This window comes from Rhinoraja longicauda, chromosome 30 (assembly GCF_053455715.1).
Source record: "Rhinoraja longicauda isolate Sanriku21f chromosome 30, sRhiLon1.1, whole genome shotgun sequence".
Taxonomy (NCBI): Eukaryota; Metazoa; Chordata; class Chondrichthyes; order Rajiformes; family Arhynchobatidae; genus Rhinoraja; species Rhinoraja longicauda.
The window spans coordinates 27,027,349-27,043,115 of NC_135982.1; the positions used below are offsets into that span (position 1 = coordinate 27,027,349).

Here is a 15,767-nt window from a genome sequence, read left to right on the forward strand (position 1 = left end):
GAAACACTACACAGGACCATGACCAATAGGACCGCAATGATTCAAGATCGCAACTCTACCTCTCAAAGCCAGTGATGGGTGGGGCTTAAAAGTTGACTGTGATGGAAACATTACACAATTAAGCACCGAAACACTGAAATAACCTCAATCGCCCTCATTTTAGAAGAAAAATATTTTTTTCTCAAAGAAAAATCATCTTCAAAGTACAACCTAAAAATACTATATTATTTATTGGAATTAAATTAGTTTAAATTATACTTTATTGTCACTTGCTCTTAAAGTTTAAGTTCTTGATAGTTTAGTTTATCCACACTTGCAGGTCTGTTCCAGTTACTAGATCCCATATTTCTGATAAAACTGATAGCCGTTTCATCATTGCATGCAGAAAAATGCAGCTGACAAATTAAGTAATTACATACAGGTAGCAGGACAGGTGTTCTTCATGCAGCATACTACATAATATAAATTGCAAGATTTAATTCTCAAAATAGAGAAGAGTTGGTGTTCCGATTCTGCACATTTGGAATGCTACTGCAAACACTATTCTGAAAATGAAGCCTACATCAATGTTACTATGTTCAGTAACATTCATTTTTATATTGAATGAATATAGCTCAGAACTGCATACCATCAACACATTTAGAAGAACAGGAACAATGATTGGGAGAGGGGTCAAAGCAGTCTTTTTCAAAATGTATCTATAATTAGGACAGGGAATGTCTTGAGATTGCAAACTCATCAGTATAATTTAGTTTGCTACATGGACAAATACCATTACACCACAAAGCAAACAATTTTTGAATAAAAGAGCAATTACATTTTATTTTAAAATGAGTCATAGGTGTCTTGCACCACTCTGAAATGTTGGCCAATTTCATTGCAACACAATAGCAAAGCAAATGAATTCTGCCATCTTAGAGGTTAATATTACCTAACACTTTGTACGAGTCTGATGGAAACCCCCAATGAAGCTGCCATTACAAAGAGTAATTGAGGAGTACATCAGTGAGTCACAGACTAGACCTGGTCAAGACAGCAGATTTCCTTCCCTGACAAAAACAATCTATTAGTTCTGAAGAACTTGTTAATATAGATCATTAGTCACAGACCTTTTTCCCTGTGTGCCTATTTTCATCCAGGAATGTCACACGTAGATTTCACTTTAAGTTAAAAATAAGTAAATGTCAAATAACAGCATGCACAATTCAGAAGTTATGATACTTGGATCAAACAATGAAGGGAGCTACAGCATCCTTGAGTTTAGGGAAAATAAACCAGCATAAACACCAGCATGCCTACCAATGAATTGAGTTGGTAAACACATTCACAGGGATGTCCAGATCAATTCATCCATGAATAGCATACTGGCACTTAATAGAATGGCATTATAATGACTGCCAGTAGAACATTAAGATTTACAGAAAATCTGTTACCTTTAAGAGAAAACAAATGCTAAAGATAGACACAAAATGCTGAAGTAACTTTATGGGACAGGCAGCATCTCTGAAGAGAAGGAATGGGTGACATTTCAGGTCAAGTCCCTTCTCTTGTGTGTCTATCTTCGGTGTAAATCAGCATCTGCAGTTCCTTCCTGCACACAAACGCTAAAATGTTTTCCCTGATGTATTCATGATCATATATGGATAAAAAAGTACTTTCATTTATTCCATATGTCACCAGATTAGGGTGCATGTAGATAGAGGGAACTGCAGATACTGGTTTAGAGAAGAAAAAAAATCTGCAGAGCTGCCCTTCTTGTGTGTATATCCCCATTTAGTTGTGTTTTTACATTTAGTGGATATCCTGCTTGGGTAGCTTACAACCCAACAGTATGAACATTGAGTTCTCAAATTTTAGGTAACTCTCTTCCCTGTGCCCTAGGTGGACACGCACCCATTTCTCCGTTAGCCCTCCACCTGTATTCCTTCCTCTGACTTCCCAATTCGTAATTCTACCCTTATCTCACAGCATTTGTCTTCTCTCTGACCTTGCTCAACCCAACCCCAATGGTATCTTACCTATCACTCGGCAAGCAAACAAGCATCTGCAGTTCCCCTTGTTCCTTTAGTAAGAAACCCAGTTAGATACAAGTCATGTAATTAGGGGCAGCTTACAACCCAGTGGTATGAAGATTGATTTCTCTAGCTTCAAGTAACCCTGCTCCCTCTCTCCATCCCTTCCCCACCCAAGTCGTACCAGCTTTAAAGTCGTCTCGTTCTCACCTAGCAAACAGCTAACAATGGCCTATTTCTTTTATTGTTACTTTTTTGTCTATCATTCATTCATGTTCTATATCTCTATGCCATCTATATCTCTCGTTTCCCTTTCCACTGCCTTTCAGTCTGAAGGGTCTCAACCTGAAACAACACCTGCTCCTTTTCTCAAGAGATGCTGTCTGACCTGCTGCGTTACTCCAGCTTTTTGTGTCTATCTTCATGTAATTGAGTTAGTTTTACCAGAATCTTCTTTTCTCCAAATTGCCATGGAAAGGATGTTTGGTTTAAGACCTATTGTTTCAGTTAATTAAGCACCATAATGCAATTGGAAAATACATCCATTATTGATATCACTGACTTCTGAAGAATACAAGGAACATTTTCCATCTTATTAAAATACAAAATTCTACGGGAGAATGACTAGCTTTATATTAATATGTATCCACCAGTGGAAAGGTCTACAATAAGGGACCAGTTAAAAAGGGTGGCCATTTAAAAAGTAGATATGTAGATTTTTTGCCCACCAAGATGGTGAATGATTGAACAATTAAAGGTTGTTATAAGTTGGCACAAATGATGTCTGGGGCAGCCCAGCCATGAACTACGCAGGCTTGATTGACCTACTTCTGCTCCTATTTTCATTTGTTCTTGTCATAGAAATGCATCTCCTTTTAATAAAGATCATCCATTCAGACAGAACAGTTGGATATCTTGAAGACCCATTTCGTCATCACACAGAGGTCTTGGGAACATCAAAGATGTTCAAAAATAACCGTCAAAGATTTTTAACATTATACAAAATATAATTCACCAAAAATTAATGTGGTAAGTATATATATTTACACATGGTATAAAACCACAGTTAACAGCAAACAAAGTCAGTTAGGAACAAGCACAAATGGTTTCCACAACACAAAAGGGTAGTTGCTGAGAAACTACAAAAATAGTTGCTGGGAAGCAATTATTGGATTTGTTACAAAGCATCACTAAGTGTACATGCAAGTGAAACATAAAGCTAGGTTGCAGTTTTGTTTAAGACTGGCATTATCAACAGCATGTCTCCCTATATATCAGCCTTGAAATGATGCAATATGCACAGGCAATTTTTTTTTTTTTTTTTTTTTTAAAGGACAATTTACAGATTAAATAAAAGGACAGAATACAAAAGGTAATTAACGATGGGATGCAAAACTGTAAGCATGTGAAAGCTCCAAAAGGTAATTTTGGGTTATCTCTACCAATAAAGGAAAATGCAAGTCATACACAGGAAATCCACAAAATGCTTTCAATTTTGCCGTGTGGTGTACTTTAATGGAAGTGCTCACTTTACAAGATTATTGCCAACTATCACAAATAAAAAACTGCAGGGGTGGACCATTTGGCCCCTCCTGTCTATTCCAGAATTCATTTAGTTCACGGTTGATCTTATATACCAAATATCACTTTTCAGCATGAATGTCTAATCCCGCGATTCTCCTAATATCTGAAATTCTCGATACAAAGATTTATATAGGTTTAATGAGAACCAATATTTGAATCTCAAAATAGTTTCCTTTTTTCCAAGCCAGCGCACGTTAGGTCTACCATAGGTAATTCAGAGAAAAACATTTCAAAATAATGCCTTCTTCCCTGTAGTCTTTGCAGATGGCGTCCAGTAGGGAGTTTTCTAAAAATACTTGCGACCAAAACGAAGACTAATGTCAAGTACACTGAATACCGTGCAGAAAATGAGCTCGATCAAGATCTTTCATTTGTAAGTTTCTCAATTAATTGTTGATTGGCAACAAATAAACAGAACATCCGAAATTCAAAGCTCCACAATGATTGGGAAAAACGCACCACCCTTCTCGTTAGCTCAGCTTTTATATTACCACTGAATGTACTGCGTGTGTCATGAGACAAAGGGCTATCTTGAGAAAAGGGCTTGCGTGTGCTGCAATTGCATAACTCAATACATAATTACCGCCTTTGAAAAGAAAGATTGAGTCATCTACTTTCAGCCTGTCCTTCCCGCCCTGGTATCTTGCACCATAGAATTTCACGCCCAGGGCCAAACGCCAGAGAAATATAACCTTGATTAATAAATCCAGAGGTCCAGCAAACAAACCTTACTTGCACAACCAATATCCATTTCAGGCCCAACGTTGTGATACGCAGTTAATTTCCAACATGTCGAGGCACATGATATAATTAAAACATTAGCCCACAAGGAAAACATGTGCCCGTCGAAATATGTTTGTTTGACACGGCCAGAATTTAGCTATTGTATCATTTTCTCTTAGATTTTTTTTTGACGCATCAACTGGATTCACAGTTCGCAATTTCAATCCGCATTTTAAAACGTATCCCCATAGTGGCTACTCGCCAGAAAACCAGCCTTAACATTATCCCTCCACCCCCCTAAAATAGATATTTTTTTGTCTCAAATTTACAGCAAAATCGTGAGAAACATGTGACCCATCAGGCTTTTGTCAGTACTTGTTTTGTAAATGTATGTTTGAATGGTGACGTGATGCTTAAAAAATACAAAATTTAATAAAAACATATTTTATACTGGTGTCCTTTCTGAAACACTTACTGTATTGTGGCATCACTACCCAAACCGTTGTCCTTTCCCCAAGAGAATTCTTTCCTTCTCTCCAACCCGATATAAATTTAACATATCCAAATTTTAGCGATCTTGGAACTTTTGTTGACCAAGTGTAGGTTGGATACAAAGCCAGTTTTTTTAAAATTTAGTGCTATGACTAAATGAAATGGCATCTTCCAAAAGAAATCCCGCTTTTTTAAAAGATCACATAGGGCCGTGAGTGCTTGTTATTCCACTATTTTAAGCCAAAGTAGTAGTCTACATCTCTGGTGTTCCAGCAGCTCTCTCTTTGTTGGGGCAGAGGACGGGCTGCCACAAAATGGCGGACTCTCCAGAACTTTCCATCGCCTTAAAATGGCGCCCGAGTGGACCAAGGAGGGGGAGGAGGAGGGAGAGCAGAGGCAGGGACAAAGGACTGAGCATGGACGAAATTCCTGCAAAGGAAAAACCCCAACAAGACACGCCGCAGTTTTCTGACAAAGCTAGTATTGGTAACGAGCTTTTGCTTTTTTTTCAAGGTTGTATTTCCTCATTTCGTGTTCCAAGCCAGCTAATAAACACCAAAAAAAATCAAATCTTCCCACAAAATCGTTCAAAGCATCCGGAATTATAGTGTGAGTCGAAGGAGGCGCTTATACAAAAAAAACAACAAACATCTATTCTTGAAAGAATGAAATAAATAGTGATATCCCTGGAATTGCGCTCTCAAGAGTTCCTCTCTATTCACCGTGCTCCTGCGCCGACGGCAGCCCTTCCAGAACTTTCCTCCCAGTCACTATGGTGGAGTTAGACAGCGACTCGGCACACTCCCAGCCTCTCACTGCGCACGCGCACTTCTCACTCGCGTCGAGGGGGGAGGGGGGCTGATCATTACGCGCACGCGCACTTCCCACTCGCGTCGAGGGGGAGGGGGGGCTGATCATTCCGCGCACGCGCACTTCCCACTCGGGGGAGGGGGGCTGCACATTCCGCGCACGCGCACTTCCCACTCGCGCCCTGGGCTCGGTCGGTGGGAGGGGGGAAGTAGAGCTGCACGTACCGCGCATGCGTTCCGCGCCCTGCCCTGCCCCAAGCTCCACATTCCGCGCACGCGCAGGCGCCCTTGCTTCGGAGGGGGCGGGGCGGGGTGGTGGAGGGGCACTTGCGCAGGCGCAGTGGTGGTCCAATCCACCCCGTCGGCTGGGAAGCTGACGGTGAGGTGAGAGGGGGGGAGGGGTGGGATTTTCCGCGCGTGCGCGCTGCGGCGCGGAGTCGAAAGCGAACCCGGGGCATCGTGGCGCTTGCGCGCCCGCGCGCCCGCCGTGGAGGATTCGGCGCGTGCGCGCTGCGGCGAAGCCTCGGGTCTCGGGACGGACTGTTAGCGTCTCGAGGAAAAAAAAACCGCGTCAGGTCGGGCGGCCGAACGAAGGAACGAACGAACGAAGGAAGGACGGAAGGCGGGTGAAGACGACACACACTCACACACACAGAGTGTTTGCGTTAACCTCATGGTGGGATTTTACCTCACGGATTATTAACCCCGGCCTCGGGGGCCGACAGACGACAACCACCCCCCCCCCCTCCCCCGATCCCAGACTTTCACACAGTCCTCTATGACTCGCTAAGGATGGTACGAGAAACCAGGCACCTCTGGGTGGGGAATTTGCCGGAAAATGTCCGCGAAGACAAGATTATCGAGCATTTTAAACGGTAAGAGATGAAGTAAAAAAAAAAACACTTCGGTGTGCGGGAAGGAGCTTGCTTGGGATGATCTGGAACCGGAGAATGCGGCTGGTTGTCTTGCTGCAGCTGTGGGAGTGAGATCGGCACACACACACACACACACACACACACACGCTGCTGGTTAAGTTCACATCCTTCACTCCGCTAAAGGGGTCACAGGCGACCCTGCCTGGCTACGGTATTCCTATTGTTGTGTAGCAATGCCACAATCTCGGGCAAACTGCTCACTGGTGTCACCCCAACAGCTTTTGAACCGCTCCATTCCACACAGAGAAGAAAGATCTGGACACAAACACATTTTCTCTCTTTTTTTTTGTTTTGTTATTCCAGCCCGTGACTTAGCTAGATGGCGATTGTGTGTTTTTCAAAGCACAGCGTTTGCAATGAAGTCAAGTTAGTGTTGGATGTGTGAGTAGTTTGGGGAAGCTCCAGCCCCATGAGAGGGGAGGCATGTGAAGGTCTGACTGTGTTTTAGACACATGGGAGCTGTAATGGAGGCCAGGGCTGTCTGTGGGAAACGGGACTGGGGGAAGGGAGTCCAACACAACGCAACACATTTGCTGATAGCAAAGGTCCTAACTGGCGCTTATCTGCGATCAGAAACTGTTTGACCCTGCATAGCAGAAAATAAACTTACAGGCTCACTATACACTTCTGTGAACAGGAAATATATGCAACATGTCATTGCAATTGTTTAATTTAAAAATAACTATTTGATGTGACGTTTTGGGTACCTTACTTTCAAAATGCATTACAAACGCTCAGATAAATTCGGATCTTTTTCCACCATAACTGTTGAATCTTGCAGTTTATATTTATATCTTCTAGAAAGGAGGAAGCGATCCGAGTTGCAATTAGTTAAAGGTTCGATTTTGTTTGCCCTATAGTGAAGGAGTGGAATTTGGAAACTACCTAATGTATTGTACAAAACATGGCTATGTTGTGGAAGCTAGTTGCAAGTGGGTATACTGTTTGTGTCTAACTTTAATTGTTATGTGTTCAACGGTGTTGTTGATGTGAAAGGAAATGATAAAATTGGGATACTGAGCGTAGCGTGTGGTGTTAGCGTGAGTAAAATGGCGGATCCCATTCTCGGCATCAAACCTCACGTTTGTCATTTGAAACATGTACTTTGTCGGAGGATGTGTAGTAAAATCTAATTTCCCACATTGTGTATGATTCTGTGATTTCAAAATATTTAATACATTGTTTTGGGAAACATTATGCTTTAAAGATGCAGTATCTGCGTCTTTAATCTGAATTACATTTATTTTAATACAAAGGCACGCCAGAGCTATTGGAAGATTTATCACAACTATTGAAGTACAGAAGCTATGTCAATTGAGGTTGTTATTATTTTTTTTAATGTGAAAAGGCCCGCCAGTTGATTCTATGGAAATATCTTTATGAATTCCAAGGTGTATTACTGATTTAACTCTGACTTCTTTGTGATATTAAATAAACCTATTAATTAACCTTCCAGGTTTGTAACAATCCATGGAAGATCTCGGGCAACCTAACCATGGTTGACTTGATTTGCACAGTTTTGACCTCGTGTTTAAAATTCTGCACCTGTCTTGAAAATCATTATCTTTATTGACGATTTATGTGGTCAAAAATAAAAGAAAAACGAAGGGTTTGGAGCAAAATGCAGAAGGCATTGTTCTAACACCTCTAGGTTTTCGCTTCTTGTCACGGGTAGATATTGAGTAGGAATCAGTACTTGAAAGTGACGTGTACGATGGAAAATAAATGGTAGCAAGGGGATCCATTATATTTTGGCAGCGTTCCGTGTTTTGATAGAGGATTTTGGTAAGAAGCTTCTATCTTTTGGGTTGATGGTGTAGTTGCTTGGTGATTTATTCAAAGGCTATTAGCGTGTCAGTCTGAAAGTAGATCTAGTTACTGGTTTAGATCTAACAGTATCTAGAATTTGTGGACAATCTTATATTAAGTACTTAGATCATGCGTTTAATGATTGTACATGGTCACAGGGAAGATAAATTTCATTTTTTATAACCATTCAAATCCAACCATATATTACAATCATTTGTTTGATTTTTTTTAGGGACATGAACATATTTTGGTGCCTTTTTCCAGTCCAAAAAAAACTAAAATTAAAACATTTTGAATGTGCATTTAATTGGCATAATGGTTACAAGCATTGAAATCGGTTCCGGTTTGCAGAATCTGCTGTCTGTATTTATATTTAATTATAAAAGAACGTATTTCTGGTATAACAGTCTGAAATGCAAATAAGCTAGTTCCCACCCCTCCCCCAGCGGAGAACGCGAGAAACGCGTAAGGGGGAGGGTGCAAATGGTTTCAGATAGAAACGATCTGGAACAGTGTTATACTTCAGGGGAAACATACAAATAAACTTGTGGATTACGAAACAAAGCTTTTGCTAATTCACGCTGTTTCAATATTTGGTGCATTTAATATTTGCATTCCATAACAGCAGGGAGAATTATTAGGAAATCATTAACATAAAGTGAATCTATGTTGGATCGGTGCGTTTTTCTTCCCTCGTACACCCCATAGTATAATTAGAATATAGTAAAAAGTGTAAGCAAAGCGGGCGATGTCAGCAAGGGTGGTCTGGATGCTTTCTCCAGCAAAAATAAGATTTGGCATTAACGTTTCAAATCGTTTAAATGTTCTTGGACACACAGTGTTGTCATATTTTTGGGTGTGTAAACAGTTCGTGTGGACTATGATGAGGGCGTGGCCTCCTTGTGATCTGCTTTATTTTGCCAAAGTAAGCCTACTTGAACGTAGTTAACTAAGACTCAATTGTAGTAGCCGTCTAATTGGAACATCTAAAAGGCCCGCCCCCTCCCCTGACATCAGTCTGAAGAAGGGTCTCGACCCGAAACGTCACCCATTCCTTCTCTCCAGAGATGCTGCCTGACCCGCTGAGTTACTCCAGCATTTTGTGTGTAATTGGAACAATTATTGTTTAAGCGTCAGGATATTTAACATTTTTTGAGAAATGTTACCAATCGGTTGTAATACACTGTTCCATTTGAATTCTGGCTAGTTTGTATCAGCGATTTAAAAACAAAGGCATTTTCTTGTCGTAAATAAGTGAAACGTTATAGTTCATTTAAATAATACTGAATTATTTTGCCAAGAAGCTTTAATTGAATTGGGTTTTTTCTAATCAAATGTGGGCCAATAACTTAAACTTAGTCTCCCAGACCATTCCCCTTATAAGGTCAGTTGTTTTCACTGAAATGAGAAAAATCTGATTTATCCTGAAATCTGCTAAACTTGTCAGGTATAAATTTTCATTTTGCATTCAATTTTGGTCTGTGCTGCTTCTTGAGTTCACTTCAGAAGATTAATTAAATTATGTCAAATATGTCAAGCACTTGACATTGCTGCAGAATCATCCCCTGTTCTCCCCTACTTCCAAGACACATATCTACTGTATCAAAGAATGACATATTTTCTTAGATCCACTAAAAAGTTGTGAGGTTACAGATTCATGTCCAGTTTCTGGACGTGTCAATATAACAAGATCTTTCTATTTTAATTTCATTTAAGTAACAATATTCAGGCTGATGTTGGAGTTAAATTTAAGTTGGACATTTTCCATTCATATTAGTTGTAGTACTGATCCATGTGTATATTTTCTTGTAATACAATGAAGTAAATTAAAAACGGGATGGTGGAATGACAGATTTGGCTTTGACACTGCATGGCTAGCAGTTAAAAGATGAATAATGAATCCTTACGTTTTGTCCAAAATTTCTGGCTCCCAACTATCCGTTGAGGTTTAATAGCACAATATTCAACAAAGGCGCCAGCTGCTCCCTGGCTGCTGTGTCTGTGCGAGAGCTTTTAGTTTCATATGCAAAGAGGAGAAATCTTTTTCATTAATGCAAGAGAATTACTCTTACAACACTATCAGTAATAATTTAAGTATAATCATTTAAAAATTATAATTATATTAACTTTGAGTTAGTACAAGGATAATATCCTAGAGTGAAGTCAAGCCATGTTGTGTGACCTGAGGCAAAAGTGTAGGCTGACGTCTCAGTGAAGGGGGAATACAGCTGTGTGTGCAATGGGCCTAGCTGGGCACCACCTGAGGTCATTTGTTGCCAGCCCCGATTGGTCTTGGTCTTTTCTCGCCTCCAATTCTTCACCCCCCTACTTTCAGTCTGAAGAAGGGTCCCGACCCGAAACGTCGCCGATCCTTTTCCTCCAGCGATGCTGCCTGATCCACTGAGTTGCTCCAGCACTTTGTATCTATTAAATCAAAGCCTGACCCTCTAATCACCTTGTAAAATATCCAGTTGTTTTTGAAAAATAAAGGGTGTTCTCGGTGGCTGATGTTGTCACACAAATAATTGGTCATTTATGATATTGTGGGGCATATGATGTTGCTGCATACTAATTTGCTGGTGGATTTGCCTACTTTCCAATGGTATCTATATTCAGTAGCTTCTGTGAAGCACTTAAGGCATCCAGGGGACAAACAGCTCAATTGAAATGCAAGTTTCTTTAAATGATAACATTCTATTGGCAATCTTCACAATTATTTACAACTTGTATGGCAGGATTTTTCTTAAATTCATTTGACGTGCGGTTTGTAGGTTAATTGGCCTCTAAATTGCTCCAAGTGTTGTTGGAATGAATGAGTAAATGGGATAACATAGAACTAGTGTATTACAGCTAGTGATGACATTTGCACGACTAAATGAAATGTTGCCATTATTATAATGTCAGATAGAAGTTGACAAGACATATACTTGAAGTAAGGTATTGTAGATAACAAATAATGCCAAAACACAAGTCTGCCTGATCATACTGAGATATCAGATAGTTGAGCACCATCTTGGTAGCATTAAATTTGCGAGGTATATTTGATTGTCTCTCTACTTGACTTTGAGCAATATTATATGACCGTGGTTACGACACATTATTCAGCCATCCCTTTTGTGAACGTTTATACAGTATTGTAGACGTAGTGTGCAAAATTGTGTTTATGAAGATTGTTTTAGTTTTGGAATATCAGTTACCATGTTCTGGCGGTTTCAGTAATCGCCTTTGACGTTTACTTTCAGTTTTGTCCATTCTGCTATCCATTCTGCTGCTTTTACTTAGATTCCATATTCCAAAGACATATTGTATCTTGGAAATCTGAAACTGAAAAACCTGGGAACACACCACATGTCAGGCTAGACACTGCCCGGCCCAATGAGCATTTCTGAAATTTTCTATTTCAATAAAAATTAACAGAGCTTACTGTTCAGTTTTGGAATAGGTTGACATATTTTACACGTGTTTTTCTATTGAATCATTGAATATGTTACTGGACATTTATTTTGAATACAGGGCACCTAAACACTACATTGGTGGAGTTGAAGATAGACACAAAATGCTGGAGTAACTCAGCAGGACAGGCAGCATCTCTGGAGAGAAGGGATGGATGACATTTCGGGTGCAGACCCTTCTTCAGAGATTGATGAAATTGATATTTATGAACACTCTTGGACCTTACCGACCAACAAAATTTTAAAGTAACAGTGATTTCACATTAGGGGTTGCTGCATTCCAGGGGATTTAGTGGTTCAACACCATGAAACAGGCTTGGATGTTACTGCTGCATCAGCCCCTCCTCGCGTGGCCACTGGTCTGAATTTATCTAATTTTAATGGAAGGCTGATAGCGTTTCATCAAGCAGAGCCAGGGTCGAGCCGTGGTGGTAGGTCATTCAGCTTGTAATGGGTGGATTAGAATGAACACCGTCCACAAAATACCAAAGCCCAGCTGTTGAAGCTGTCAGTTTAAATTTGTTTCTCAATGTCTGGCACCCAGACTTGTTAAAAACCTATTAAACGAAGTAGAATTAAACTTAAATCTTACATATTAGACAATTCACCATGAAACAAAATGACCAGGCCTGCCTTATTTTCCCAATCCTGTTAATCCTTGTGAAGGCTACGGGATTCCGCGCTACATCAGCCCTTTCCTAGCTCTGGGAAATCACCAGATCCTGCTTTCTCATTGGATTGCATAGGGAGGAAGCACACTCTGTTAAAAAAAACTAATTGTATTAATGTTGTTATACCAGCACCTTACCATTGAAAAGAATTCCGGCCAGTATTTATCGTTTTTCTCAAATTTCCGTTCTGCAATTTTTAAGTGAGTTTTGAAGTCATCTTGAAGTAACTTCAAAATTATCAAATTATTACCATTTATATACTTTTGCGGGTTTACTATAGATATATTCACGGAAGCGAACATTTTAATAAAATATTGCGGATGGTTGAAACTTCCCCCAAAAATATTCTGTAGATCCGCAACACCCGAGGAAGCGAATCAAGTCAACGTTTTGAATTGAAGCCCCTTCGTTAAAACTGGGGGTTAAAAAACTAGTTAGTACTTGTTTTTTTTCATGTTCTAACGATGGATCTTCTACCTGAAACGTTAAGTCTCCTTCTTTCACGGATACTGTCTGATCTGCTGAATCTTCCTGCCACAAAGATGTTGAGTCTGAATAGGTTGTGCGGATGGATAGTCCATATATCCTTTGAGTTAGTATAAAATATTTTTAATCTCGCTTCGATTAGGGGATTGTTTCCTTTCAAATGTCGCTGTTGCGAAATTAGATTCATTATTGCGCTAAGTTTTAGAAGTAACGTTTGTAGAAACCGAGAACCGCCTGGAACGCAGGCTTTCTGCAAAAGCAGTACAGTTCCTGGCACCGCATAATATGCATTGTGTAAAAATGTCGGTGTGGCATTCGCTTCTCCCTAGAGACTTGCCCAGAAGCAACAAGGCAATTTATTCTACTGATGAACGTCACTCTAATCGCATCACGATTTTTAAAAAAAGCAAATATAATCTTTTTTTAGGGAGATCATTGCACAGTTACTGAATATAAACTATAGAAATAGGGACACATTTGTTTTACGTAGGGAGTGAGTACAAATTAAACCACATACAGCGTTTAAATCTTACTGCAATACAAGCAGATCATGTGATATCCTTGCAAGATCCACCCAATTTCTGAAAAGTAGATTATTTGATGACTGCGCCCAATGAAAACCCTAGAAGGAACAATGCCCTTGAAATTAAAATTAAATGTTTTCGGGGAAAAAACAATATCTAAATAACCGATCTTTTTTTCGCTGGCGTTATTGATTTACTAAAATGACCCAATTTCGAGCCCTTTTTCCTGCGTCTCCCGCCATTATATGTGGCCGTTTGATTCTCGTGATATGTCCCGCCATTTTACAGCATTGCACCGCTGGTCGACTGCGAGATTGCAGTAATCGAGAGCTTGGAAGGCAGCCACAAGGTGTGCCAGTATAGCTCGTCACTGAGGGAAAGTACATAAATAGCTGTTCTCGAGATTTGCTCAAAGTCCAGTTGTTTGTTTAAACGGCCTTGGCTTCTCGCTGTACACACAAGCTGGTAAACAGATAGCATGTATTTGAATTGGGTTCAAATAGAATAAAACCTCCGATAGCAGCATTCGCCGAAGTCTTTGTGAAAAGATTGCATTTTACTGCCTGCCGTTTTCGCAGTTGCAGCTACAAAAGCATTGATTAGATTAATTAAAATTTGTACATTTTGCATGTTCTCCTTATTTGACAGTACAGTTAACCTTGCAACATAAATTAAATTGTATCGTGATTATACATCTTATAGTAATAATTCAACAATAAAACAAATTTATTCTGAAAAAACACGACTTCCATGTTTACCCAAACCAGTACCACCCCCTTCCCTAATACTGCCAGGATTTGTGATTTTTACCTAACATCACAAGTCTTGGGCAGGGAAGTAGAAGGAGGAGTGTTACAATTGATCTCAGTCATCTGAGGATGAGGAGCACAAATTAGGTTGTGGTTTTGTACTAATCACTCTATAATGTCACCAGGAAATGCATGCAATGGTCTTTATATTAGTTTAGGGATTTGGAGTTGTTAAAGGAGTCTATTTGGTGGATCAAATACTGGCATCCTAAAATAAACTTTGTATGTGCCCCACAGTCATCTGGCAAATCATTTCTGGGCCACCAGGCTATAAGAGATGCACATTTTGAGTACAACAATGTAAAAAGTTTGTGTGTCGAAAATAAGACCAAACTTATTACCTCTCATTTTGATAAAGCACCAGAATGTATCAAAGAATATCTGACAGTGTTTAATCGCAGATTGGTTACAGCATTGGAGCAGGTCATTTTGCTCCTTGTGTCTATACTGGCACAGTGGGAGAACATCCTACTCTCCATATTTCCCCTAGTCCTGCAGAGTCTCTCCTCCAAACACAAGAATTCAAAACCAAGATTGGCAGTTTGCAGAGGAGAAACAATTAGATGGAAAATCCAATCTTACAGTTAGCTTGTCTGTATGTTCCGTTGTATTACTATTTGTGTTTACTTTTATCATGTACATTAACGCCAAAGTTGTTACCTTCAGTTTAGCATTCTTTTTTACCAAAGTAAAACATTTTGACCATAAGCAATTTTCTAAAGTTCAGTAATGTGGAAACTGAAAATCTTATTTTGTAGATAACATGGTTGAAATGCTTGAACTTCTGTTTCGGGAAGATTCAACCCCATTGATGTTTCTCCATTTAGGTTAAATAAAGAGTACAGCAGGGTTCATTATTCATTTGGAATTTAATTAGTGCAGCTAATGAGCATGATGCTAAATCATTATCCTAATGCATCAGTGGATAATTCACCAGGGAATGGGAATATGAAAATTACTTGGGACTTCAAGATTGATGATGGAGCAAGACTGATTAGATGAGATACAAGGAACTGCAGATGCTGGTTAACAAAAAAAGAGTAAAACATGCTGGAGTAACTCAGCGGATCAGGGAGCATCTCTGGAGAACATGGATAGGTGATGATTTGTGTCGGGGCCCTTCTCCAGACAATAAGATGTTGGTGGATCTGGGGACTCTGATTTTGAAGATGAGAATAGGAACAGGAAAAGAAAGCAAACCCATTGATGAATTCAGTGGTGCACTTCAGTCAATGTTGGAAATAATAGCTGACCACTGTTGGTGTGATTTGTTTAAATTTCTGCAACTGGTTTAAAAGAATCCAGTTAATTTAAGTACCAGGTTTATTGAAACAGTGTAAATTAGGATTTTGTACCAGTTTTGATCGTAAAACATTCTCTCAATCCAACAATATTACGTATTCATCAGTGGACTAGAATCTGGTGATTAGATACAGAAGATATAAATGGTCATCAAAAGCA

The 15,767-nt window shown here is 39.7% G+C and overlaps 1 protein-coding gene across 5 annotated transcripts in view; it reads left to right on the forward strand.

Moving 5' to 3' along the window:
- Nucleotides 1–6,163: 6,163 nt before the first annotated feature.
- spen (spen family transcriptional repressor) overlaps nt 6,164–15,767 on the forward strand; it is a 78,842-nt gene continuing 69,238 nt past the window's right edge. For 4 of the 5 annotated variants that reach the window (XM_078425548.1, XM_078425550.1, XM_078425549.1 and 1 more), the window contains exon 1: nt 6,164–6,495. In XM_078425548.1, the coding sequence (XP_078281674.1) occupies nt 6,413–6,495 (83 nt within the window). In that variant the 5' untranslated portion in view covers nt 6,164–6,412. Of the gene's footprint in view, nt 6,496–8,289; nt 8,341–15,767 lie in introns of those variants that run through there. The other variant, XM_078425552.1, reaches the window with a different exon arrangement.